At 37.3% G+C, this 27,182-nt stretch overlaps 1 protein-coding gene and 1 pseudogene across 1 annotated transcript; both read left to right on the plus strand.

Annotated features, from left to right (window-relative positions):
* The first annotated feature begins 9,524 nt into the window (after positions 1–9,524).
* Positions 9,525–19,353, plus strand: LOC129356491 (voltage-dependent anion-selective channel protein 1-like; annotated as a pseudogene).
* A 1,189-nt stretch (positions 19,354–20,542) lies between these two features.
* On the plus strand, positions 20,543–25,441 carry LOC129356488 (keratinocyte-associated transmembrane protein 2-like). The gene is made up of 3 exons (XM_055026085.1): positions 20,543–20,683; positions 23,742–24,424; positions 25,208–25,441. The coding sequence occupies exons 1-3, from the start codon at positions 20,566–20,568 to the stop codon at positions 25,340–25,342; spliced, it is 936 nt and encodes a 311-aa protein (XP_054882060.1). The 5' UTR covers positions 20,543–20,565; the 3' UTR covers positions 25,343–25,441.
* The last annotated feature ends 1,741 nt before the right edge of the window (positions 25,442–27,182 follow it).

Here is a 27,182-nt window from a genome sequence, read left to right on the forward strand (position 1 = left end):
TTAATGTAATTGCTAAACCTATTTTTTTATTTTTATCTGTTCATGTCTGAACCAAACTCACAATAAAACAGATTTCTGTAAATCATTGTAGATTGAAAACATAAAAAGGTTCTGCCATATTTAAAACAAACCATTTCCACATTTTCAAGTTGATTAGTTTTTGTCTATTTATGCATTATGATTCTTCCTTGATTGGTTTTAAATTAATAAAAGACGTTTGTTGTTTTACTAATAAAACACATTAAAATTAAAGCAAAGACCTGGATCAATACTTTGTCTTGCATTGTATGATGTTAAATTGCCTTTTGAGATTTTCTCTCTAACTTTGTTTTTAATGTGTGTCTGATCCATCGGCTGGAAAACCAAATGTAAGCCGATCTGAAACACATCAAGGGCCACCAGAAATCGGCTCGAGGGCCACAAATGGCCCCCTGGCCGCACTTTGGACACACCTGCTGTAAAGACTTAAAAATAAGATATTAAAGTAAAATTAAACCTTAAAAAGTGGCTAATAATGTCAGATTTAAGGTTTTTTTCTACATTTAACATGAAAGTAACAGCTGAAAACAGCAAAAGCTTTGGAGAAACATTCAACAAAAATGATAATTAAGGATGAAAACCTTTAGATTATTCAGACAGTGCAAGGAAAAAAAACATTTTTTGATTCTTTATTCACACAGAACAAGCAAATAGAAAAGACTGGAGAAGTTTTACAATCACAGGATCGACATGGAGGATTAGTTCAGGAGAGACTGAATAATAAAAGGCAGGAATCCACAGACAGATTGAAACCAATAAAACAGGAGCATCAAATCAAAAAGCGACGTTTCGCCCATCTGCTTCTGCTTGGCCTTTTGCAGATTATCCAGAACGTTCCAGCAGATTACAGTCGTCCAGCCTGTTGGTGATAAAACATCATTCATGTGCGTCTGTGTATCTGGCTGAACTCCTGAGAAGATAAAAGCCAATTTGTGTTGATTTTTGTCTTTTTTTGCTCACATATATAAAGTGAAACCCAAGTCAGGATCAAAAAGCAGAGCAAAGTGGCGAGTGGCTGCAGGCTCCATGCTGAGCGCCGGGATTTTATGCTGCAGCTTCTCTGCTTTCTCAGCCTCTACAAATAAACGTTGGCCAGCGCTGAACTTAAACTGTTAATCTGCACTTTTTCAATATTCACTTTTCTACCAAAAGTGAAAACAACATCCAGTTTGTGAAACAAATATATAAAATACTTCAAATAAGACACAATAAGTATGTAGAGATTGTTTTAAGACAATAATCATTTCTTAATATTGATGAAAAGTTCAATCATGGAAAAAATGTCCTTTTTTTTTTTGCTCCAATCATTGTAACCTTTGTTAAAAAACACTTATTATTTCTATGTCCACAATAAACTTCTACAGTATGTAATTTACTCTTGGAAGAAACATTGAAGAAAAGTCTATAAATTTGCAAAATCAATTCAGAGAAGTTGAAATTTAGCAAATTAAACTTTGTCTAGAAAAACTGAATGAATTAAAAAAGAGATTTATCAGAAATATGTTCCAAATATCTTGAATCGAACACAAACGATGTTCTTTTAAACCATTTAGTTTTTACACTGCAGGATCACAAAATGTTACCAAGTATTTTTGATTTAGTTTCTGGTTTAAATTTCTGGAATGAAATTGGCATAAAGTAACTTTTCAGCAGGTTAAGTCAACAATCCCTTTATATTGATGAAAAAAAGTTCTGGTTCCATTTGCAGATTATTTCACGCTGTTACCTGGCAACCCGGTTCTGGTTCTGGTTTGTTACAATCTGCCAAAGGAACCAGAAGTTTCTCATCCATATTGAGGCATTAAAACAGCATCAAACGTCTCACTGGAAAGTTAGTTTTATCTTATTTCAAGTGAACTATTTGTACTACAAACGAACCAAAATACTTGGTAAGATTTTGTGTTTTTGCAGTGCAATATTTGGAATCAATATCAAAGTATCACATTTGTTCTCACAGTTAACATTTTTTCCCAGCAAAACTTTAGTATTGATTCTTCTTCTTCTCTGCTTTCTGTGTGTTCAGAACCATAAGCCACGCCGAATGTTTGGCATCAGGATTCTGTATCTGATCTTGTGGCTTTCAGAGGCATTTGGTGTGATCAGCTCACAACCAGGTGCAGGCAAAACCTGCAAAACGCAGAAACCACAGCCCTACCTGCCGGGTAGTAACGTGGCGCTCGTGAAATCAAATTTCCTCGGCTGCTCAGCGCCTGTGTCTCGGGGCTGAGAGCCGGGCTGTTTCATACGGGGAAAGGCACAGGCGCACAGAGATACCACACCATCTTCTGCTCCCGCTTTGATGTCGGCGAGGCACCTCAGGGAGCGAATATGGAGAGTGTGTTGATTGCAGAATCTAGTATTCAGAACACATTGATTGTGGATGCGGCGGGAGGCTCGGCGTGGCAGTTTGAGAGTTTGTGGTAAAAAGTGCTGGCAGGGCAGAGAGCTCTCCTCCTGCTGCCAAGTCTGTGGTTTCTCATTGTGGTTATCAGGGACAGATGTGAATCAAACTACAAGCTATAAGCCTTTCTTGATCAATGAAGCCAAAAGCGCAGACTTGGCTTGGACTGATTTGGTGCGTCAGATGCTGCAGACTTTCATCCAAAGGGCCTTAAACTATCTGTGCCTTCATGAAGCTTCGGCTCAAACTGACTGATTATTCATCTCCGTGTTTATCAGTGTTTAAATGTGAGCCTGATAAGATTTATAAACCTTTAAACATTTGATTGCAGGTTAAAGGGAACTTTTTCATCTGAATTGATTGTTTTCTGTGTTTGTGCAGAGTTTTCCTGACACTGATTCTGTTTCTGAGCTGCTGTTTCCTTCAGCTCTGGGTTTTTGGTTTTTATTCCATAGAAAGTTCTCCTGACCCAGAACCTCCTGCTTTACCTGCGTAGATGTCCTGGAAAATGTACTTTATATTCCTGCCATTAGATATCAGCTGTTTAAATTTCAAAGTGAAATTTGTTTCTTTTAATTATATTCTCTGATTTTTCTCTTTTTCTGCAGAGATAGCAGCAGATTTTTACTCTGTCAGCAGTAAATAAATCAGAAATGATGAAAAAGTTCTGGTTCATTCCAGCCCGTTACCTAGCAACCCGTTACCCGGCAACCCGTTACCTAGCAACCCGTTACCCGGCAACCTCAGCCGAGCCCAGCCCGTTACCTAGCAACCAGTTCTACTTATGGCTTGGTTTCAACGCGACGTTTGTCGTGATTTTCCAGTGAAACTATAACTTTTCCACAAGCATTTAGAAAGTATTCACTAAAACAGAAGCTCCTTATGTTGCTGGAAAGTTTATTTTGTATTAAGATATTTTCACTGCAATGCTTGTGGAGGCAAAAAAACAACATGGAAGCATTTATGTCTTAGAAATGAGATGGAACTGATGCATGATTCAATTTTATATAGCAGCTTGTTTTTATTATTTTACTTATTCAAAATGTCTTGTTATAAGTAATAATCTGCCAATGGAACATTTCCATAAATATACAATAATTATTGACTCAAAACAACCTCATACAACTTGCTGAAAAGTGACGTTAGTTAGTTTTATGTCTCTAAGATATTTAAACTATAAAGTCAACTATAATTACTTGGTGAGATTTGAGCAGTGAATTGGGCAATATTGCAGCATTACCTGAGTTTCCACAGTGAGAGGCAGCAGGTGGCTGCATGAGCTGCATGGTGATTATCAGCTCATCTCTGCCTGGCAGATACCAAGAAACTGACTGCTAACCAGCTTACGCTACATTTCCTTGGACGCCATGAATGAGAGATAAAGATCGGCAGCATCTGCTGTATATACAAGGTGCCGCAGCAGCAGCAGCAGCAGCAGCAGCAGCAGCGTGGCGCTGCACAGGCCCGGTTCGCTCAGACACACCAAAGCCACGCCCAGAGTGAGTCACTGCTCCACTGCCGCCCTGACCACAGCCAGGCCTTGACATTTTCTCAAGTTTATTTACCAAAGTTCAGACAGGAAGGACGGTTCTCTCACTTTTCCTATTGCTGTCACCCACCGATACAGCGATCAAAACAAAGGAGGAAAACAACTGCTGCGATTGCACAACGACAAACTGTTTGTTTCCACTTTGTTTTCCACTATGAAGAGAGATTTTAAACAGTATGACTGAAATAAATTGACTTTTGATTTTAGCGTTACTTGCAGTGATAAAACAGAGCTGGAGATGAGCAAAGCAGAGAGTTCCCTCTGCTCAGCGATGAGTCAGAGAGCATGAGAACCTCACAGTTTGTTCTCTGCAGTCTGAAGAGCCAAAAGAGCTGAAGAGCCTGAAGAGCCTGAAGAGCCTCCATGTGAAGAGAGACCTGCACTGCAAAAACACACAACCTAGAGAAAAAACACACAACCTAGAGAAAAAACACACAACCTAGAGAAAACACACAACCTAGAGAAAAAACACACAACCTAGAGAAAAAACACACAACCTAGAGAAAAAACACACAACCTAGAGAAAAAACACACAACCTAGAGAAAACACACAACCTAGAGACCTGCACTGCAAAAACACACAACCTAGAGACCCACACTGCAAAAACACACAACTGTGTTTTTGACAAAGGTAATAAACTTTTATATTTTTATGTTTTTCATAATTTGAACTTCAGTGTTGCTGAAATGTGCCACACAAATAAACTTAATTGATTGATGATAAATGTTTCTACATTTCAGAACAAAACTTTTGTTTATCTTTTATGATGTTATGAGTTCTGACTTTAACAGTTAAAACTAGCGCTGCACCGATTGCAGTTTTCTGGCCGATCCCCGATCATTGATCTTTAAAAATCCTGACCAGCCGATTCCGATTTTAATTTGTCTGGTGGACAACCAGGACAGCGACTGATTTCAGATGAGATCGGTTTCGTTCCTGAGTGATTTTCTCCTGGCTTCTTTCATTCAGTCGCTCAGTTGATGGCAGATTGTTCCTGCAGTGGAAACTGCGATCCATAAAACTGTCCACAGAAAGCAGCTTTGCTGAGGCTGAGCGATGCGTTTGATGCCAGGGAGACGAAGGTAAAAAGGTTGCTGTGCTCGGATTGCTCGAACTTGAGCCCAGTGATTTATGGGCCAGAACCGGGACGTGGACTTCCACAGAAATGCAGTGAAGTTCCTGAGTCATGAGGAGGAGACGCTCTGGGATGTCTGAACGCTGCGTGAACCGCAAAATTAAAAAATGAGAATAAAGATGACAGGCTTGCCTTATTTATCCATATGCTGCAAATTATCCCATCTGTTTACAGTTTATTTTATTTACTTTGGTGATGCTCGGCCGACTTGATTAACATTTTCTTTTAGTGTTTGTTGTCTTCTGGAGCTGACTGGCACCGTTTGAAGTGAGGCGGCGTCGGCTTTGAAGCCCGGCTGGATCCAGATATGACTGGAGGATAATCTAGAAATGAATTTTTGGCAGCGTCTGAAGACGACCGACAGGCGACAAACTAGCTGTTGATTAAATGCTACTTTGAGATGCAGCGATGCACAAACAGAGAAGACAGAACGGGAACTCCTAAACACACATGAAGAATCACTTTAATATGTTTATTTGATCATAACTGGCTGAGAAAGTTGGTGACAGTTTCTCCGTTATCCTCTTATTTATGTTTTGGGATATTAATTAATGTTATTTATCACTGGTTCCTGTCATAAAAACACATAAAATCTTTTGCAGTACATTAAGATTCCAGCTGCTAAAAAAAACAAAATAATAACCAGAAATAAAAAATAGACTTTTCTTTTTTATGTGCTTTGGTCAAACCTGTTTTTAGGTAAGTTTTTTCTTTTTACACATTAAAATTTTTTAATGTAATCACAAGAATGTTAATAAAAAATATGCATTTATGTTTTTTAAATAATGTTTAAAACACATTTTTATTTGAATAAGTATGTTTTGTTATTTTCTGGTTGTTATATATTTTTCAATTTTTGTCAAAATGACATAAATTCTCTAAGTCAGTTTTAAAATGAAGAGTAAAAGGAAAACATTCTTATCCAATCCTCCCGGCGCCTGATGAAATGTTTCCTGCTGTTGATTTTTCTCTCACAGTTAATCTTATGAAGCAACTCTGCTGCATGTTAATCCTCCTCCCATTAGGAATCACATAAAAACAAACTTCTTGGCAGTTTTGTATGAGAAGAATATTTTACTTTCAACTCAGAAAATCCTCAAACTCAAAAACATAAAAAAACCCAAAAACATCAGGATCTCTTTGAGCGTATTTTTTTTTTGCATAAAATATAAGGATTTTTTAAAATGAAATAATGTGTTAATTTTTTTTTATACTTTACCAAATTAGTTTTTAAAAGTCCTTGGCAAAAATATTTAAGGAAAATGTATTTATTTAAGATTAAATTAGAACCTACTTTAGCATTTTAACAACTATTTTGTTATTGGAGGTTTGAATCTTGATGTATGTATTTTTCGAAAACTGCAAAAGTAACAAAAAATGAAGTAAACAATGAAAATAAAAACCAATAGCTCGGATAAAACTGACAGAAATGATGCGATCCCATAAAAAATCGCGGAGTCAGATGGATAACAGCGGCATCTAGTGGTCAAACGTGTAATTGCAAGCGGTTCTTTAGTGGCGCTTCATCCGGTCAGTTTCCCAGAAGACTTTGTTATTTAAATGTCTATCAGAATAAAGATATTTAGATTGAAAATAAAAAATGAAATAAGCGGTTTTCCAGGCTGCAGATACGTAATGAAACGTGTAAGTTGTGGTTCTGCAGGTGGTTGTTGTTGCCAGCCGCCTGCAGCAGAGGAAGCCTGCAGGGTTGGCGTTTTTCCATTAACTCAACCACACGCCTCTGTTTCTGTGAAATCATGCACGCTCAGTTAAAAGCTGCACAAACTTTTGTTCTTTCCTTCTTCCAGAGTGCTGCTTTGCTCAGCCAGTCAAAAGTTTCCTGGTGAAACTTTGTAACAAGCATCAGGTAGAAAATGTGCAAAGATGAGCCAAGAGAGATGAACAGAAAACCATTTACATTAAATAAACAAATATAATTAAAATATATATAAATTAGTAAATGAGTGGCTGTGAATCAGACATTTAATAGTTTACAATTTACACATTTAATGTTCCTATTATTCTTTATTTCAGCATGCTTGCATGTACCTTAATTAATTTACATTTTTATTGTAATTATGTTTCTTATCTTGTTTGTTTTGTTGCTTCAAACGAAAATTTAATTAAATACAGTTGATATTCAAACAAAGCTTTATTAAAAAATAAATCTTTGTTTTGATTTATTGTATAATAATGGGTCATATGCATGTTTGTCAAATTTGTCACAAAGTAAAATAATATTCATACATATATTCATAATATAATATTTTATATAATATAACATTTATATTACAATATATTACTACATTAAAATATAGGCCTATAATAATATATAATATAATACTGGATTATATCGTATTACGCTACATGATCTTATAATAACTTACATTATAACATATTTTATTTTATCCTGCTCTCCTCTTGTTGTGCAGCTCCATGTTCCGACATGTTGAATCGTTATTTGTGGAGCAGCTCCAGACATCTGATCCCCGGTCAGCTGTTCAAAGACGCTGCAAGGTGTCTTTCTACGTGTTGCGCCTGCGCAGAAGTCAACGGAGTCCCGCGGAGCCAAAGAGCCAAAGAACAAGATGGTAATCCTCCTCTGTTTCCGTTTGTTCTTTTCGCTGCTGAATATTTAGTCATTTTATTTTTCCCGCTTTTTTCTTTGTATATATATTTTTTAATTTGCTTAACTTTTAATATCAGAGTAATTGGTGAAACTAAATTAATTTCACAAAATAAATTTTAATAATCATTTACCTTTATTTTGTATTTTTAAAATGCTAACATCTTAAAATAGGAGCAAAATGATAAAATAATATCAAAAATATAATATTCATGATTGACATTCTCTAATTCAGTCCTATTTCACATTTATATTTGTGCTTAATTTCATTAATATGAGCAGAAACCCAAAGCATACGATTTGGTAGAAATGATGTCATTTGTCCTGGATATTAGAAATATTTGGTGATATTTACTTTTTTTCAATCAAGGCAATAATCAAAAACAATTTTTAAGAAATTATTAGAGAGAATTTTTTTCTTCTTCATTATTAAATGTGGAGAATTTCTGCATCACAAAAACAAATCCTACTTAAAAATGTTTCAATCGTCATCTTCAGTATAACCTTATTTAGTAAAATTCTTACGTGCCATGAACTACAATTAAATCATATTAATTTTTAACATATAATATAACATTCAAAAATAATGACACAGTTATTGTCTCATAATTTCAAAAGTAGAAATTTTTTCTACTTTTCTACCTTGGATGTCTTTGTGACCATCCAAGGTTTGATGTTTAAAAAGAATATTTAAAAAAATGTATTGCTCTCACAATTAATCTCAGTTCTTATCACAATTTGATCTGTTCCTTGATGACTTGTTGTAATTGTCTATGATTCGAATATGAATTATTTTTAGGAATCTGTCAGTTGTGGTAATAAAATGGTAATTTTAACATGAAATTATGTTCATGTCTTAAAAAAGTTATTAGATTTTTTTGATTACAAGCCATAACCATGTTCCTAAATATTTTAATGCAGAATTATATGATCCATATGAAAGAGGATTAAGACAGTTGAAAAAATTTTAAATTTTGAATTCTGATTTTTTTTTTACAGAATTAAAAAAATCCCCAAAAATCATTTAAACATCAGTTTCCTCCTTCACAACTCAAAACATATATGAAGCGATTAGAGCCACTGACAAAACAGTCTGTTCAAAATTAAATAATATCAATAATCCTTAATGATCCTAATGGACATTAGATGTTATAACTCATGTTAATATAAATACTTTAAAAAGAGTTAATAGACAGTGATAGCTGTTGACAGGAAATAGAAAAAAACAATGAAATAATGAAAAATGATACATATATATATATATATATATATATATATATATATATATATATATATATATATATATATATATATATATATATATATATATATATATATATATATATATATATATACACATCTCAGTCCAGAAATGTGCAGTCCTTGGCACAGCCAAGATACTGCGCAGGACCCTCAAGCTCCCAGGCCTCTGGTAGAGGACCAGAGCTCAGAGGATAAGAACCACCCGCGGTGGGTGAGAAGGGAATTTATATATATATATATATATATATATATATTATATATATATAATATATATATATATATATATATATATATATATATATATATATATATATATATATATATATATATATATATATATATATTATTTTTAATAAATAAATAAATTGAGACTTTAATTCTGCCCGCCCATAGATGTCTGAGATGAATGTCATTCGGGTTAAAATGAAATCTTCTTCTCCGCCAGATGTCAGTTTAAAATGCGGCGTGAAACATCTTGTTGTTAACCGGATTTTCCATCTTTGAAGATGACAGACTCTGACGTAGTACGCGACGTCGCTGCGCCTCCTTCCTTTCTCCTCCTATTGTGCGGCTGACAGGCTCTTTCTCGGCTTGGACTGGAACACACAGAGGTATGTTCTGTATCTCCCTGTGAAACGAAACCCAGCGAGGTTCCTGTGTATTTCACATGAGTGGGTCGAGTCTCACCAAGAACTGGAGGGCCGTGTCTGGCTCCTCATGTATTTATGTCAATATAAAACTGACGTGGGAAACATTAGAAGTCGACAGGCCCGTCGCTGTTCTGTAGCTGCTATCTGCTGCTAGCTTGTGATGCGGTCATTTGAATGGAGAACTTATCTGAAGCTGTGCGGATTGTTTGTAATTTAAAAAGTTGAGCTCCTTCACTAATTGACCCTCTTGGTGATCACTGTGCTCTCTGTTTCACACTTCGGATTTTAACTTTCCAGCCAGAGTCCCTATTACCATCTAACCACCTTGACTGTGGGCTAATGCTAACCAGTTAGCCGCCGAGGGCATGAGGATGTTTGCGTGATAACCTTTTTGTCCCCGTCCGGCGCTCCTTACTGGGCTTTCAGGACATACTGGCTTTTTATGTGAGAGTAAGTCTCTCAATGAGCTTTAAGTTCTGTTATCCTAAAGTTAAAATAAGAAGCAATGCTAAATTATAAAGATACAGAAGCTAAAGTGGTTGGTAAAGTTTATGAATAGACTTCTGTCATATTATGTATAAACATTTAACTCATATTTACCATAATACTCTCACATCCCACACATTAACCTGTGACCCAGCGGTCCTTGCTTTCTAACATTTCATCCTATTTGAAGGGTTCTTGTAGGAGTTATAGTTATATTTTGATTAAACTAAAATATATTTGCTCCAAACTTGAAAAGTACTGTAGTTATACAGTTATACAGTACATATATATTAAGAGCTGTGTGTGATTAACATCTTCCTGCTGCAATTTACTGCCACTAAACAGTTTTATTTCTCACTAATTGAGCTTCATGGAATACCAAGTCTTATTGTTGAATTCTGAAATGTTTATTGTGATAAACATACAGAAACTGCACCTAAATTTTGTGAAGTTTATGTAAAATGGGCACATAAGTCATTATATAAATGCTGAATCTTAAAAATTACTTACATTTTTTTCCATTATTGTTCTGATTCACAAATAATTGCCAATAAAAATGTTCAAAAAGTGTTTATAGGTTGACTGCTTTCCATAATAAAACCAACCTGGAATGGAAAACTAGTTTACCTTTTTATTCAACATTTGTTCAAATTTACTTTCTTATCTTCTGTCAATAAACTTTGCTTGTTCTCAACAGACCCTAGTGCTTTACTGGCTGTTGCTCCATTTAAAAATGGTTCCTGTGTCTCATGCTTATGAAACGTCTTGCAGAACTGAGCGTTGGTGAAAGGACAAAGAGTCGCTCACAGACGCGATAGCAGAGAGTTTCCAAAGAGACGGCTTTGTTCTCCGGCTGGAAGTCATGTTTCCAGCCGGAAGTCCAGATTAGGTTTCCTCTGGTCAAACCAGAGGAGTCCAAACCTTTCACACCAAAGTCCTTTGGTGCCAAAATTTGCTTTTTCCCCAATTTAAAACTCAAAAAATTATTATTTTGAGTTTTATATCCTTTACCTGCACTTAAGTAAATTAAATAAGTAATATTTTAATTTAAAAAATGCATTAATGAGGTTTGCCTTAATATTCAGTGACTTAACTTTTTGCAACAATTATTTTCTATTTGTTGGTTTTTATTTCACTTCTAGCAACAAAAATAAGAAAATTTCTTTTAAAGCCTTTTCTGTGTTTTTCCTAATATAATGGGGGATGTTCCAAAGTGTGTTTCTGTGTAAAATAAAAGCAACAAAATAAAGAAACCTTTATGGTGGAAATGGTTCCATTTCCCCAAGAATCAGATTATTGAACTGCATTCAGGGGCCACAAATGGCCCCCGAACCGCGCTTTGGACACTGCTGCGTTAACCGGACAGTAGATTTACCTTTACGGTCACTGTAAGCCTTCATATCGTCTGGAAATTATTTAAAAGTCCAAACGCTAGCAGGCTGGTGCTTGCTGTTTAGGTGACCTTCAGCTAACATGGCGTCTGGGTTTTAAAACTTGGTACTTCGTTTCAGATTTATGTTTCTCACAGGTGTAATGAAGAGCATGATCACAAAGAAACTAGTTTTATGTGTTGTTTTCAGACAATGGCTGTACCTCCCATCTACACTGACCTTGGAAAATCAGCCAGGGATGTTTTTACAAAGGGATACGGTAAGCAGACAACCTATTTAATTAAGAACAATTGGTCTTTAAAATTGTAGCCATTCATGTTGAATTTAAATCTATCAATTCAGTTGTATTTAGGCAATCAGGACATATTTAGGTTAATTTGGAGCCAAAATGTGTAATTAATTTTGTTTGGTAACTTTTAGACCCATAGTGGGCCCAGGAGGCCTGGCATCCTGCATGTTTTAGTTCCCTCCCTGGTGTCAGTATCAACCTTTTCAGCTTGTCGGTTTTCTTCCTGGGCCTCTACTGAGCCGTCATCAGAGGCCTAAACCAGAGAGAAACTAAAACATGCAGGATGCCGGCCGCCAGGACTCAGTTCCACTGGTTTAGACTTTGGGCTCCACTGGTTTAGTCTTTGGGCTCCACTGGTTTAGACTTTGGGCTCCACTGGTTTAGTCTTTGGGCTCCACTGGTTTAGTCTTTGGGCTCCACTGGTTTAGACTTTGGGCTCCACTGGTTTAGTCTTTGGGCTCCACTGGTTTAGACTTTGGGCTCCACTGGTTTAGTCTTTGGGCTCCACTGGTTTAGACTTTGGGCTCCACTGGTTTAGTCTTTGGGCTCCACTGGTTTAGACTTTGGGCTCCACTGGTTTAGACTTTGGGCTCCACTGGTTTAGTCTTTGGGCTCCACTGGTTTAGACTTTGGGCTCCACTGGTTTAGTCTTTGGGCTCCACTGGTTTAGACTTTGGGCTCCACTGGTTTAGTCTTTGGGCTCCACTGGTTTAGACTTTGGGCTCCACTGGTTTAGTCTTTGGGCTCCACTGGTTTAGACTTTGGGCTCCACTGGTTTAGTCTTTGGGCTCCACTGGTTTAGACTTTGGGCTCCACTGGTTTAGTCTTTGGGCTCCACTGGTTTAGTCTTTGGGCTCCACTGGTTTAGTCTTTGGGCTCCACTGGTTTAGTCTTTGGGCTCCACTGGTTTAGAGGCTCCTATTATTTTAGCAGTGGGCATCTTTTGTTTGTCAAATCTCTGGTGTGACAACTGAAAGTTTGATCAAATTATTTTTGAACTTATTACATCTGATTAAGTAAACTGTCATTTTCATCTAAGTTGTGACAGATTTTTAGTGTTGTCCATATTTTTGATGGAAATAAACGCCATATGTTGTTTCAAAGAAGTTGAAAGTGCATTTAAAAGCCAATCAGAGCGAGGAGGCGGGATGTCGTGCTGTCAATCATCTTTAGCTCTGCTAAATGTCTGAATGGCAGAGAAGCAACTTACTGTGACAGAAACACCTTCTATCTCCATATTGGTGGCTATGCTAACTAGCATAACATTTTTGTTTCTGACTGAGCGTTGTTCATCTGCTGTTGTGTTTGGGAGAAACCAGAGGAATCAGTGATGGTTTGTGGCAGTTCAACCGATTTTTAAAAAAAGTGTTTCCATGGTTAGAGCGATGTGTGACCCACAGTGTAAACTGGAGAGTTTTTCTCAGGTACTGAAAAATAAAAGCTCAGTTATCAGAAACTAATTCTTTACAAATGCATCAACAAACTGCGTATATTTTTTATTTAATTCTTAATCGACTTCTCTCCTCCATAAAATAACCCTCTGCAAATATTTTAATATAAAACTGAGTTAGTTTGTGTTTGAGTCTTTATAAAAAAACAAATTTTCATCTAAAATATGAACCTCATTGTTCATTTGAGACCCTGCTCTGATGATTTGTTAATTTTTGTTTCAGGCTTCGGCCTCATTAAACTGGACTTGAAGACAAAGTCTGATAATGGACTGGTAAGTTTTCACTGCTGACTGGTCCAGAATGCAGAAGTTATTTTGGCTAGGAGGGGAACAGGTTTTTCAATCACTGCAGTGAAAGTCACCGCAGTGACTGAATGTTGCAGTTTTGGTTTCTAATTGACTGTCACTTTTAATAATAGATTATATATATTTATTTACTAATTTATGGTTATTTTTGGACGTTTGTATTGTCAAACCGTCAATTTCCCCTCCTGTCTGACCGTACCGTGTGCTTTTAGTCACCTGGTTGCCGTTCTGTGTGACTGAGTGACGTCTTTTGCCTTCAGGAGTTCACCAGCACATGCTGCGGCAACACGGAGACCAGCAAAGTTGCCGGCTCGTTGGAGACCAAATACAAGTGGGCGGAGCGCGGCCTGACCTTCACAGAGAAGTGGAACACCGACAACACCCTGGGGACCGAGATCACCGTGGAGGACCAGGTGATCGCAAGGGGAAAATTACAAATGTTCTTCAAAAAGCAAAGATCTGAGCGACACTGTTGGGAAAATATTCAATATGCATCTATAAATTCTTCACAAGCAGTTAGAAAAGTTGTTTTTGTGTTGGAAACGAATCCTGTGCTCCATTTTAACATGATTCCCTCTTTTTTTTCCCCACAGTTAATTAAAGGGCTCAAGCTTACTTTTGATTCCTCCTTCTCTCCAAACACTGGGTAATGACAGCAGCTTTATCCTGGCACTCTTTGGCAGCATAGTTATTAAAAAATCAACTTTTAGCTCTTGATTCTTACCTATAATGACTAGAGTTCAGTAGTACCTACAATTACAGATGCATTTACTGGAGTAGTTTCTGGACAAAATTTACTTTTAGGAATATTTTATTTTTTACTTCATTAATTTCCTGGATGGTTATTTTTACTTGAGTAAAAATATAGTTGTGTTATTCTTACTGGAGTATATTTTTTATATTTTTTACTCTATCCCCTGATATTCACAACAACGATTGTTTTTTTTCCTCATCAAATGCGCTGCCAGCAAGAAAGGCGGGAAGCTCAAGACGGCCTACAAGTGCGACCACGTCAACCTGGGCTGCGACATCAACTACGACATCAACGGCACGGCCATTCACGGCACCGCAGTGGTGGGGTTCGAGGGCTGGCTCGCTGGGTACCAGACCACCTTCGAGGCCGGCCGGAACAAGGTCACTCAGAGCAACTTTGCTGTGGGATACAAGACCGATGAGTTCCAGCTCCATACGAATGTGTAAGAACCATAAACACTCAACAGCTTTTATTGCTTTAGTTTGTAAAAGCCAAAAAACATTAATACAAAATTATTTTTTGCACATATCATAAAACATGCATCGACAGTCCCATAAACACTGCACAAAGTCATAGAAATACAACAACGTAAACATGTTGCGTCATGACGTTGGATCCACAAGATCCCACCCAAACTGCTAGCTAATGTTGTCAAGTTATCAACATGGCGAGCTACATCTTCAATGTACTCGTGACATGTAAAATAAAATGGACGCAGTGCTTTGCTACTAATGGTCAACACTATGACAGGTAGATGACAAGATCAGGAAAAAGTTTTATTTAAAAAAAAAGCAAGTGAGAGGGAAGTAGCTCAGTTATGCTAGCTTGACTATGACAAACGTAATGTGGATGTGGTGCAGAATTTGGTGTTTCGGTTCAGTAAAACAAAATAAATAAAGGCAACGTAAAACACAAACTGATCATAAGTAGAGCAGAAGTTTAAAGGTTTTCTGTTTAAAGACCTTCAATCAATCAATCAATTAAAAGGGACTCAATAATCTCCATTTGCTTGATTTAACGTTTTTCTCTTTTCTATCTATCCACCAAAAACTGAATGATAAAAGAAGAACAATATACAATTTTCTGGGACAGTTGTGAGTTTTTTGTTTTTAAACTGTGTATTCTATCAAATAATACTTCATTTTTCTACCTAATACGTTTCTATAAGTTGAATCTTTTAGTTTTCTGTAAGCTGGATTTTTTATGGCCAGGTAATTTATTATAAAAGTCAGATGAGGCGATGGTGAGCGTGAGGGTTCCTGCTGTTTAAATCCTCTCTGAAGTCTTTATGTGAGGTCAGACAAACGTTAGTAGCTTGTAGGATTTAAAGTAACCTGCTGGTTCTTTACAGCAACGATGGCACCGAGTTTGGCGGGTCGATCTACCAGAAGGTGAACGACAAGCTGGAGACGGCCGTCAACTTGGCCTGGACTGCAGGAAACAGCAACACCCGCTTTGGCATCGCCGCCAAATATCAGATCGATTCTGATGCATCTTTCTCCGTGAGTTTCATGTATTTATTTATTTCAAATAACCAGCTTTGTAAGTAACCAGCTTGGCACTGCTTCTCTGTAGTGGGAAACACTTATTTATTCCTTCCCCTTATCTCAATTATTAGAAATTTGTGGTTAAAACCAAGTTAAGGTATTCAAATTCAAAAATACTTTATTAATCGCAAATGAAATATTATTACATAATTGCTATATTTATTATGACAAATGTGTATGCCTGTTAAAGATACTTTGCTAAAGAACCAACAAATAAATTATATAAACAAAATCATTACAAACTGGCTGTCATGACAAGATGTTAAAAAAGTCATAATAATAATAATGACAATTGTTAATAACATCAATTATCTTCCAATGTTCAACATTTAAATTCTCCATAAACTGTTATATAAAAAAACCTTAAAAATCTAATGATAATAGTGAAATAATAATAACCTACTTTCAATTTGCATTTATAGAAATTATTTTACCGTAAACCAGAGGTGTCGAAGTCATTACGTAGAAAAGTCAGGGTCAGAAAATATTCAGTTTCCAGCCACTTTGTGTCATTTTATAACACAATCCAGTAATTATTTGACCTTCAGTTGTTATATAAATGCTAAACATGACTTAAAAGGGTTTCTGTCTCTTTAAGAAGCTCCTACTCTAACACTCTGCCTTCAGGAAGTGGTCACAACAGAAACGCCTTTAAAACAAACATTTTCTCCAGAGGGCCGTAAATGGCCCCTGGACCGCACTTTGGACACCACTTCCTTAAAACCTCAGGTCATGTTGTTTTGAATCATCATGAAAGCGGCCATGTTGTTTAACCTCGGACGTGTTCCTGCCTGGGAAAAGAGCTGCAGGTCGGCACAGACGATCGCAACCCCAAACAGGAAGTCTGCGAACCACAGACCGATCTCTGCTAATTCAGTCCCGTCTATCACATTAGTCCTAAGTCCCACTTGCACCAGAGCCAATTAGTGCGGCTGGTTGTTTGTGTCGTTATTTAGGCCCATTTCTATTTGAAGTGACTCACCTTCAGTCGAACATTTTGACTCTCAGCCCAACTCTGCAACACAGATTTGAAACATTCTTGGCACTTTATTGTTGAATTAAATTATGACTAAAAATGAGTTTCTAAACATTTACATTTGTTCAATATGTTTTATTCCTTTAACTCTGGGTCTGTTTTTTTAGTGTTTGATTTCTGAACATTTGAACTGTGTTTCTCTTGACAGGCGAAGGTGAACAACTCCAGCCTTATTGGACTGGGCTACACTCAGAATATTAAGCCAGGTGAGTTCAGTCTGCAGGTAATTTAAAGGGTTTATTTATCTTCTTTTCTTACACATTTTCCTTATCGATTCTGTTTATTGGTCAAATTCATTTCTAGGTTCTTAGTCCAGAAATGTGAAAAAGTTAAAGGGAAAGAAACACTGAATTTATCTAATTATTTAGCAGAAACATGCCTGAGAAATGTTCCAATTCTGACCAGCATATTACGCTGGCTTATTACCTGATTCCTTAATTAGAGAGCTTTATACAGTAAAATGTAGCAACAGTGAATGGAAGCAGCTGAAAGTCTAACAGTTATTTACTCCTGAGGGTTTAACTTCACTACAGTAATGCAGCTGGGGAAACATTGATAGTTCTCCCAAAATTATTTAGTTTTGCCCTGACATGCCACTTAGTGGTAAAGTTATGCATGTAGTGGGCAGAAGGGAAGTCAAAATACTAACTCAGTGTTCTATTTGGCTCAGACACTGGGGAAAAATAAGTTCCTGTTTATCTAATTATTTAGCAGACAAATGTGAGAAATGCTCCAATTCTGACCAGCATTATTATGCTGCAGTATCATCAGATTCCTTACCAGTTAGCATTAGCTTGCTATTCTCGTTTTCCAAGTATCGCTGCAGTACGTTGTTTTGTCTCCGTCATAAACGCCGTCCATCTTTTCGGTGTTGGTGAATATTTAGGGAGAGTCAGAGTGGCTCGCTCCGTTGTTACCAAAACGCATCACACATTAGTTTAATGTTTCTGCTACAAAAATCTTTAATTTTTACCCAAAAAATTATTATTTCATCAATTTTCAACAATTACCACTTTACCATTTGTCATCATTCCTGATATAAAAGTGTAGATTTTGTTTTATTGTGGTCAGTCACAGTCTAATATTTTGTCATTTATGTTTAAAGTGTCCATATTCTGCACATATCATCATCACAGCAGCAGTAAAAGCCAAACTGCTGCTCTGCACCAGCTGAACTGAAAATTTTTAGATTTCATTTCTGATAGTTTCTAACTATTAAAGTAAGATGATGATCCATAGATCACATTGCATTTTTAGAATTTGCTCTTTTCTATTTATAAACATTAAATCAATAAATGTTTGGAGATTTAGCCATGTGAAACTTAGTTTTTACTTTTATCCAAACAATCCATAATTTTATTATTGTTACATGTATATCAGTCTTGTTGAGAAATATGGAGTATTTTAATATTTACTACTGATTTCTGCTTAGTAATAATATTGAAACGTTCAGATGCCTGAACCTTTTATTTCCTGTTTTTCCATCTGGATATTTGACGTTTCTGGAGGATATTCCTGCGGTGCAGTGAAAACTGATGTTGAAATGTGTTTCTGCAGGTGTGAAGCTGACGCTTTCTGCTCCTGGATGGTAAAAACATCAACACGGGCGGCCACAAGCTCGGCATGGGGCTGGAGTTCCAGGCGTAGATGGGAAAGACTTCAGCCTTCCTCTTTTCCTCACACACTTATTCCTCACCCAAAATATCTTAAACCCTCTGAGTAGTCCAGCCCCTTGCCTCCCCTTGAAATGTTACAGGTGGAAGTCAGTGAAGGTGAAACAAATCCAGTTTTAAAGGACCATATTTATGTTCAAAAGCCCAGTTTAGAACAAAGCTTCATCAAGTCTGTTTCATGCTTTTGTTACTTCTAATCAAATGAAAAAGGGAAAAGCCCCACAACACAATTAGCATGTAATTCTGTTGTTACTGCTCCAGGTGGCGCTGTTACAGAGCTGTACAAAGCACTTCTCACTCAGACGACATGGTGGTCATGGAACGTTTCCTTCAAACATTTCCGCACTGAGAGTTCCTGTCTGTCTTTGGTGAATTAAACGGCGCGAGGGGTTATCTCTGAGCGACACTACGTCCCACGCACATTATTCTGTGTTTTTGTCTCACCTGTCTTTTGTGTCTGTGCTTCTGGTGATTTTTTGGTTACATATAGCAACAGAGAATACTATTTTATTGAGGGTGTTGCCTAGTTTTAGATCCACTCAAAGTCTTAAGAAGGCAAAGACGCGTCAGCCCTCGCAGGTAAACTGTCAAGCACATAACTGATGAAGAGTTTGTGCTTCTGGATGGAGGATGAAATGAAAGGATTAGAGATAGTCCAACGAATGGTTTGTCTTCCACAACGGATTATTGGATTGATGGTTATTGTACTTGACAGTTTTGTCATTTCCTGGTCTAAATAAAGAACATCTTGAACCAATTTCTTTTGTCTCTTTGTTTCTAATTTGATAATCTTGGCACAAATGAAGAACCTTCGACTTTTTTGTCACAACGCTAAAGCTGAGTAGTTACTAGTTACTTTTGCTTGGCTAACTTTTTTTTTTTTTTTTTTTACTTTTAAGAGTTTTTTTACTACCCTGTAATTTTTGAGTAATTTCATAACGAAGTATCTCTGCTCTTACTCGAGTAAGATTTATGGATTTCTACCAGCTGGATAAAATCAAACATGTTTTATTCAAAAATTCATATAATTCACAATTCTTTTTTTCAAAGGTTGGAATCTGCCTACAAATAATGTAAAACCCTAAAACTATTTTTCATTATTCCACTTTATGTACAACTTTCTGCTAATGCATTTCTGAAAGTTTCATACGGTGTCACAGTTAAGGAAAGAATTCTCTCCATGAGATGAAATGTAAACAGTTTGTGCAAACAAAACCCAGAACAATCCATGTTAATATAACAAAGCATTCCTGTTGCTGAATCGGCTTCAACCTGGTGGAGGGAGCAAAGGTCATCTGGGAGTGTCTGCAAACAGGATTTTCTTTAAGTTCCTGCAGGGCTGAGTTGACTGCCAGGTTTTTTTCAGACATTCTGCAGGATTTTATGGATTCACTTCCTGCTTTAATGTAGCAGGAGGTTTGATGAGGAGCCCTCTGTGTGTAGATGGAGGGAAAATGTCTAACTTCTAAGTTAGATCCATAATAAGACTCATATTGCATCACCACTGCTCTGACTGGTGATGCAGTTACTCATAGCTTCCCCTATTTAGGATAAATGGCTCCTTAGGTGAAAGTAGGTTTTCTGATCTTTGGTGACAATGAAACTAATTGAAGAAATGTCAGATTAAGGTAGAATAAAGAATTCAAACAAAAAGAGGGAGAGCCTCATAACATCAGTCGGCAAGTAGCCTGGATAGGACTAGTGAGGGAGGAATCCTCTAGATTGGGAGGTAAATGTAGCGTTTCTTGGTCGCTGGGAATTATGTTACACTTTAACTAAAATCCATTTGTAATATGGGAAGCAAGTCGTGAATCTTGCTTCCTGTTGATTTTCCTACAAACTCCACCCACCGCGGCGCAGCTCTGCTCCCCGGCTAAAGAATGATGCGCAGCCATGCGCAGAGAAACGCCGCCCCTCCCACTGGGTATATCAGGCCACCGTGAAGCCCGCCCCCCTTCATTCGCTCAACATGGCGGCGCACAGCAACTCGACGCAAAGCTGGAGAAATATTTACGTCTTGTATTTGTTTGTTTTCCTCCAGCTGTGGTGTAACGTCTGCCTTTCAGCTCCGGCGAGCATCACGCAAGGTACGGTCCGGCCGGGTTTCCTGTGGGGATCCCAGGAGGCTAGCTGGCTAGCTGCTGTGGCTAATTAGCATGTGACGTTAGCAACCACTGGCTAATCCGGGTTTGAAAAGGCAAAACTCATGATGTTATTGTTGTTTTTCAGTGACTGATATGCCATGTAATAATAGGTCGGTTAGATAAAGACCTTAGCTAACCGGAAATATCCGGGCGAGATGTTCTGCTTGACCCAGAAGTACCACAAAATGTAACTTTCCTCCTGTGAAAGTAGCACCATCTGATCAAAACGTCTGATTTAACTCTTTACAGTTAACTAACTACGAAATTAAGTAAAACTGATATCTCGTACAAATGTACGTATTTTAAGAACTAAATGACATAATGTTCACAAATAATTAGAAAAACAAATTTATGGAGACAGAACAAACCAGTCTTCATCATCATCATCATCAGGCTAATATGGTAATGTGTATATAGTGTATGTTTGAATGGAAACTGCTGGCTGAGTGTTTTAGTATCTGGAGCTACAAACATGATCAAAAAATAGAAAATAACATTAGAACAACAAAGCTTGTGTAAAAACAGGAAGTGTTACTTTAACAAACTGTTAAAAGGACAAAATGAACAAAAAAGTTATTCAAGTAAACATAAAAACTTTGTTTTGAAATGTTGCAATATTCCACACAATATTAAATGAAGAAAACATCTTTACTGCTAGTAATAAAATTAATATTGTTGAAAAGATGTTTGATAATTCAGTTACAGCTCCTTCTATTTGTTCTAGTCAGTCATCCCTTTACTTCCTGGTTTTCATGCATATGTGGGTTTCTAAAGCCACAAGAGCATTATTATTATTATTATTAAAGCATTATAATTTTGTCTTCCTCTGAAAAGTTTCTGTAATTTCAGCTATTTAAAGGTCAGCATAGTTTTACTTCATGTCCCAATGTTATTCCCTCATACCTGGAGTCTTGTCTTCATTATTCATGCATGTTTGACAATCCTTTAATCTCCATGCCAACCACTCAGCTGAGCAAAACGCCTGGGTGGACGTAGCCCCGCCTTCGAGGCGCAGCTCCTCCCTCTCTCAGTGGAGAAGCGTCAAGGTTTTCTGTTTAAGGGCCTGCAGAAATAAATTAATCACATGATCAATTGCATGATTTATTGTTTTTCTTTTCACCAAAAACTGGATGAAAAGTCTTCAGTCTGGTGTTTTGGCCTCTGCTAACAGTGTTTTGAAGAATAATTTGTTATAATTCATTTTATTTGTTGTTTGTTTATTTATTTTGGATGTTTAAAATGTCTTCCAGTTACAGAGCTAAATGTTTAAGTTCAAAGGTTATTGGTCCATGAGAATGAGTTCTTGGATAATTATGCCATTCTATTATTATCAATATTATTAAAAAATGGTCTTAAAACATAATATTATCGTTTATCTCTGTAACTTTTAGGATAATTTGTCGTCCAGCATTTGTTTTTGTGACTGATGCAGTTTTGGCTTTTATTTCAGTTTTATATTTGATAAAATGAAAAGGTTTGATTTATAAACGTAGCACCGTCATGTGAGCAATTTACAATATTTTAAGTTTCAGATTTTTGTTTTGCAACATTTTCAGATTTACTTTCTATCCTCTCTATATCCTGAATGTTTCATGTTTTACTCAGAAAAACTAAACAAGCGGCTCCTGTTTAGGGATGATTTATGCTGGAGAAGGCCCCTGACTTTGAATAGGCCCTTTCTTCTTTCGGGGGCGTCTCACTGCACACTTAAAGTCGTCAGTGTTCACCTCCTGTCCCGTCCGAAGCAGCGCCTCATTTTCTCTGAGCAGGAAATAATGGCAACACTTGTTTGGTTCATGTTGTCACTGACATGAATTTAAAGACGCCTTCAAATTTGGTTTATAGTTACTGGCTGCAGTTTGCTGGAAATTCAAGCTTTTGCAAAAACAAACAAAAAAAACCTAATTAAATAAATAAATTGTAAGTGTGAACGGTTTGTTTGAACAGGAGGCAAGATAAGATTAATAACTACAGGCATTGATGTTCTTTGGGACAAATACTCTTTGGCCAAAAAATATGATTTAAAATAAAAAAAAAGAAGAAATGATCTTGTTGGAAAGAAATGTCTGTTTAATATTAGATACAAAATATTAAAAACATGTTCTTCAAATTATTTTGGGCTTGATTGAATGGATCAAAGATGTAAAAATCAGGTTTAGTTCAGTGATGTCTGAACGTTCAGGTGGGCTGAAGTTGTAGGAAAAATATCAGTATAAATATTTCTGCAGCACTGAATAGATTTATTTACATAAATAACGCGTCTGTTTTTCCTGTCTGACTGTAGAAAAATGCAGTCGGTTCATTTTTAGACGTGATGAATTTGGGACAGAATGTCTTGTTTTCACTGTCACAATAATCAATTAATCACATTATAAATTAAAATGATTCTGATATTTGTTGAAGGGAAGTTTTATTTAGTCTTCATCTGTTTGGTTTCTGCTTTGTTTTGGGTGTGTTTCATTTTGGGTATTAAAAATATCTTCCAGTTCAGTGTCCAGAGGTCTTTACAAAATTAAAGTTCAGAATTGAAAAAGCAATCTATATTATAAATACATTAAAACGTTGCCAAAATGTCGACAATTTTGTGAATCACAATAACTTCTTGATTTGAATTGACATTTTCTGCATTTTTGTTCCTCATGTCTTTGTGAGGAAAAACATGTTTTATTAAAATTTCATATAAATTCAGGTTTTATCACAGACATGCCAGTAAGACGATGAAAGTTTCTATTTTTCTGCAATATATGACAATATTTCTAGATAGACTCGTGATCAGTATCAACAGATTCTGATCGAATATTGACTGAACTCTGATCCAGAAGCACAACTTTCACAGCAGCAGTTTAAAGTTTCTCCATTGTGCCTCATATCTGCTTTAAGAAAACAACGGAGAGAAAACTGGATAAAACAAGAAACGTCACAACACCAGTTTGGCAGCACTTCAGATACTTGTGTATCGATGTACATGTATATAATATTTTTTGTTATTTCTCTTCATCAGGTTTCCAGACTGCTGATTTGACTGCCTTGGCTGTGGCAGCAGCTCAGACAAACAGAACAGAACAGAGTACACCAAGTCCAAAGCTCGCATCGACAACTGCTGCCGCCCCCAAACCGACAACTTCTGCCGCCCCCAAACCGACAACTGCTGCCGCCCCCAAACCGACAACTGCAGAGGCCAAGGATGCCATCGCCCGTCAAGTAGAGCCCACCACGCGTCTTTCAGCACAGAGCAAGAAAAACGCTAGGGCCACGCTGCCTCCACCTGCAGATGAAAAGACTACGAAAGAAACTATGAAAGAAACTACGGAAGAGAATGCAGTCAAGACGACCTCTCCTGCTCCCACCGCCAGCATCAAGGTGACCCAGACAACAGGTGAGCCCGATGTCCAGGGCACCTCCCCAGCAGAAAGCGTCGAGCCACAGCTTAATACAGTGAAGCAAACAGAAACTTCCCCCTCCGAACCTGTTGAAGAATACAATTATGACGAAGACTTCATAGTTTCTTCCTATGAAGGGGGGAAGAAAACTAAGGGGCAAATCAACACCAAGCAGCCGGTTAATGTGCTGGAGGAAGCCGACATTTTCAGCTCAGAGGAACAGGATTCCCACTTCTTCTTCCACCTGGTCATCCTGGCCTTCCTGGTGGCCGTCGTCTACATCACCTATCACAACAAGAGGAAGGTGAGGCTTGGACATGTGTTGGTAATCGGTCCAGTTTGGATGGACAGTAACTGCCGTTTCACTGGTGTGTTCGGAGAATCAATGTTTTTGTTCGTCTCTCAAACTTTGGCGTTTTCTCAGCCTGGCAGCCATCAGGCTTTCCTTTCCCCCACCAGGCTGAGCGTTGTGTGTTTTAAAAATGGTTTTCTATGCAGATTTTTTATTATTCAATAGTTGAAGCACTGAACTATTTTCACATCCTGTTTACAAATTATGGATTTTTGAAACTTTTAGCATTTATTAGCATAAAACGGGCGGGATGTAGCAGACTGCGCTAGCGCCGCTACCACTTGGCTTAGCAGGTTTTCTGGGGGAAACTGTCCATGACATGTTTAGAAAATATGAACCGCTTCCTGCTGGAGGGCAAAAGCTGCTCGCTAACGGTAGCTAGCTTTGTTTTTAGCTGCCATCTTGTCAACATAAAGCACCAACTTTTGACTTTTCTCCTTCCTACATTTTTTTCTGCCTGTTTTGTTCTTGTTTTTTTATTGACCCTAATCCTTTTCTGTTCTGGGTTTTTAGCCTCGGTTTAAAGGAAATCAGTATTTCATCAGTTTTGCAGTTTGGAGCATAGAAGCTGAAGGTTGATGCAACTTGTTGCTCACCCCGAATTTCAAGTAAAAATCAGGGTTGATTCATCTATTTGTCCTCCTGACAATAGTTGAGGTGACCGAACAAATCGATGTTCATCAGTCTGATCTCTTTCATTTCTGTAATTTCTCTCCATCTGGTCTCGTTGTTCAGATCTTCCTGCTGGTTCAGAGCCGCCGCTGGAAGGAGGGTTTATGTTCCCGGAACAACGGAGAATATCGGCGCCTGGACCAGAACGTCAACGAAGCCATGCCGTCCCTCAAGATGACCAAAGATTATATATTTTGATTGACGCTCCTATACACAGAAATCCAGCTGCTTATCTGATCACTAGAATAAAGTAAAGAGGCTTTGCTTTTTTTCAAAATCATGTTTTACTTTGCAACAGCGAAATAATTTACTATTAGTTGGAGTAGAATTGGACAGGTTGTTGTTACCTTTTATGTTTCTTCATTTTTTAAAAAGTTTTTTTTTACATCTTTGCATGTTTGTGTAATTTTTTTAAAGTTCTAAGATAGATGAACAAATAAGGTGATGTAACATTTACTATTCCTAATTCCTCCATTTCCACCTATAAATGTTGATTTCTCTCAGCATTCAAACCAAGCGATACACTGGCACATAACGCACTTTGTGTCATGCATACATTTATATAAAAAGCATTAACTAAGCAGAGCAGCCATATGAAATAAAGAACTAAAATAAATTAACACCTGTGTGTAAACTGATCTACCTTAACTGCACCTTGTAGGTAAAATTATTAGTCACCAGACTCTTACTATTGTTACTATTGTCCTTTACAGATCATTTTAAAACATCCAGGAACAGTTAAAGGGTTTTTTTAGTTTTTATTGGATCTAATAAATATGATTTGCACTTTTAAGTAGTTTCAGAAAACGCACAGTGCCCTCCTGTATTACACAACGTTGGTTTATGGATGTGAATGAAACGATGGTGTGTTTCTAGGGATAAACATTTGATCAGGGAGGAATAATCTTCAGGTGATGGATAATCTTGTGTGTTTAAGCCATTTAAGAGCAGGTTGTACACAGTGGAATGTACTAATTTATAGGAATCTCTTATTGCCAGGCTTCTTTGTCTCGATTGCTTTATGTTTTAATTCCGGGTTCCTCCAGATTTTGCTGTGCAGATGTTCTGTGGCCTCTTGCTTTATGGCTTCAGTGAAGTCTCTGTCAAGCCATCGCCAAATGACGAAACTGCAACTGCAGTGTCCAATTTTACTCCCGTTTACCAGGAACATGTGCAGCAAGTAAAGAATTTAGTTATTTCAGGGTATTTCTCTCTATCTGTTGCCATTTCATGCCTCTTTGTTGAAATGCCATGAAACACCATGTCCAGGAGTTTTCTGTGTGATACATGGTAGTTATGGGCTCTGCTCTTATGATCTACTGCTACTGCAATCAACACTACGTTGTACAATCGTTTTCTCAATAAAGCACAAATTGTATAAATGTTCAGCTTTGTGTTTTTCTTGTGGTGCAGGGTTAGTGTCTACAGTAAGGGGGCTGCTGAGTTTCCATTACAAACGTCTGAAAATATTTCTCTATTTTCTGCTGCAGCTCAAGTTCACCAGGCTGCAGCAACAGGAAGGGGACGGGCCGCTGTCAGCCTCAGACCTTATATGGAAATGGGACCATTGCACTCCGGAAGTGAAGGGGGCGCTGTTTCCTATAATATCTGCGGTCTCCCGTTTTTATTTTCTTTGGAAATCTGTAATATATTTTCACCTTTAGGAGGGATTTTCACTCTGATTGAACTTCTGTCTTTTCTTCACTTCAGTGCAGCTCACAGTTTTAACAGATTCTATAGCTTTCTGTGTATTTCTAAATCTGCTCCTTAGTTGCATCTTTTCAGGCCTGATACTGCCTCTAGTGGCGTGGGGAGGTAACAACTAAATCAGAATACCACAAAGTCTTTATTGCTTAATCTTAATTCTGGCATTACTGGAACCGTAAAATATAAATTCCCTCACAAAAGAACATACCGTTTCGTTTTCTTAAGGATGTACAGCCAATTAAATGACAGTGAGGTCCTTCTCACTCTTTCTGCAGTCTGGTTGGAGCTGCACGCACCTGAGCAGCTCAAGATTCCTGCTGAAAATATCGAA

The sequence above is a fragment of the Poeciliopsis prolifica genome, unplaced genomic scaffold (assembly GCF_027474105.1).
Source record: "Poeciliopsis prolifica strain line A6 unplaced genomic scaffold, Auburn_PproV2 SCAFFOLD175, whole genome shotgun sequence".
Taxonomy (NCBI): Eukaryota; Metazoa; Chordata; class Actinopteri; order Cyprinodontiformes; family Poeciliidae; genus Poeciliopsis; species Poeciliopsis prolifica.

What these genes read in the sequence shown, in the direction of transcription:
- LOC129356488 (XM_055026085.1), top strand. Translation starts at nt 20,566, where the DNA reads ATGGCGGCGCACAGCAACTCGACGCAAAGCTGGAGAAATATTTACGTC. An exon ending in TCCGGCGAGCATCACGCAAG is followed by an intron (nt 20,684 to 23,741) that starts GTACGGTCCGGC and finishes TCTCTTCATCAG; the next exon opens with GTTTCCAGACTGCTGATTTG. An exon ending in CCTATCACAACAAGAGGAAG is followed by an intron (nt 24,425 to 25,207) that starts GTGAGGCTTGGA and finishes CTCGTTGTTCAG; the next exon opens with ATCTTCCTGCTGGTTCAGAG.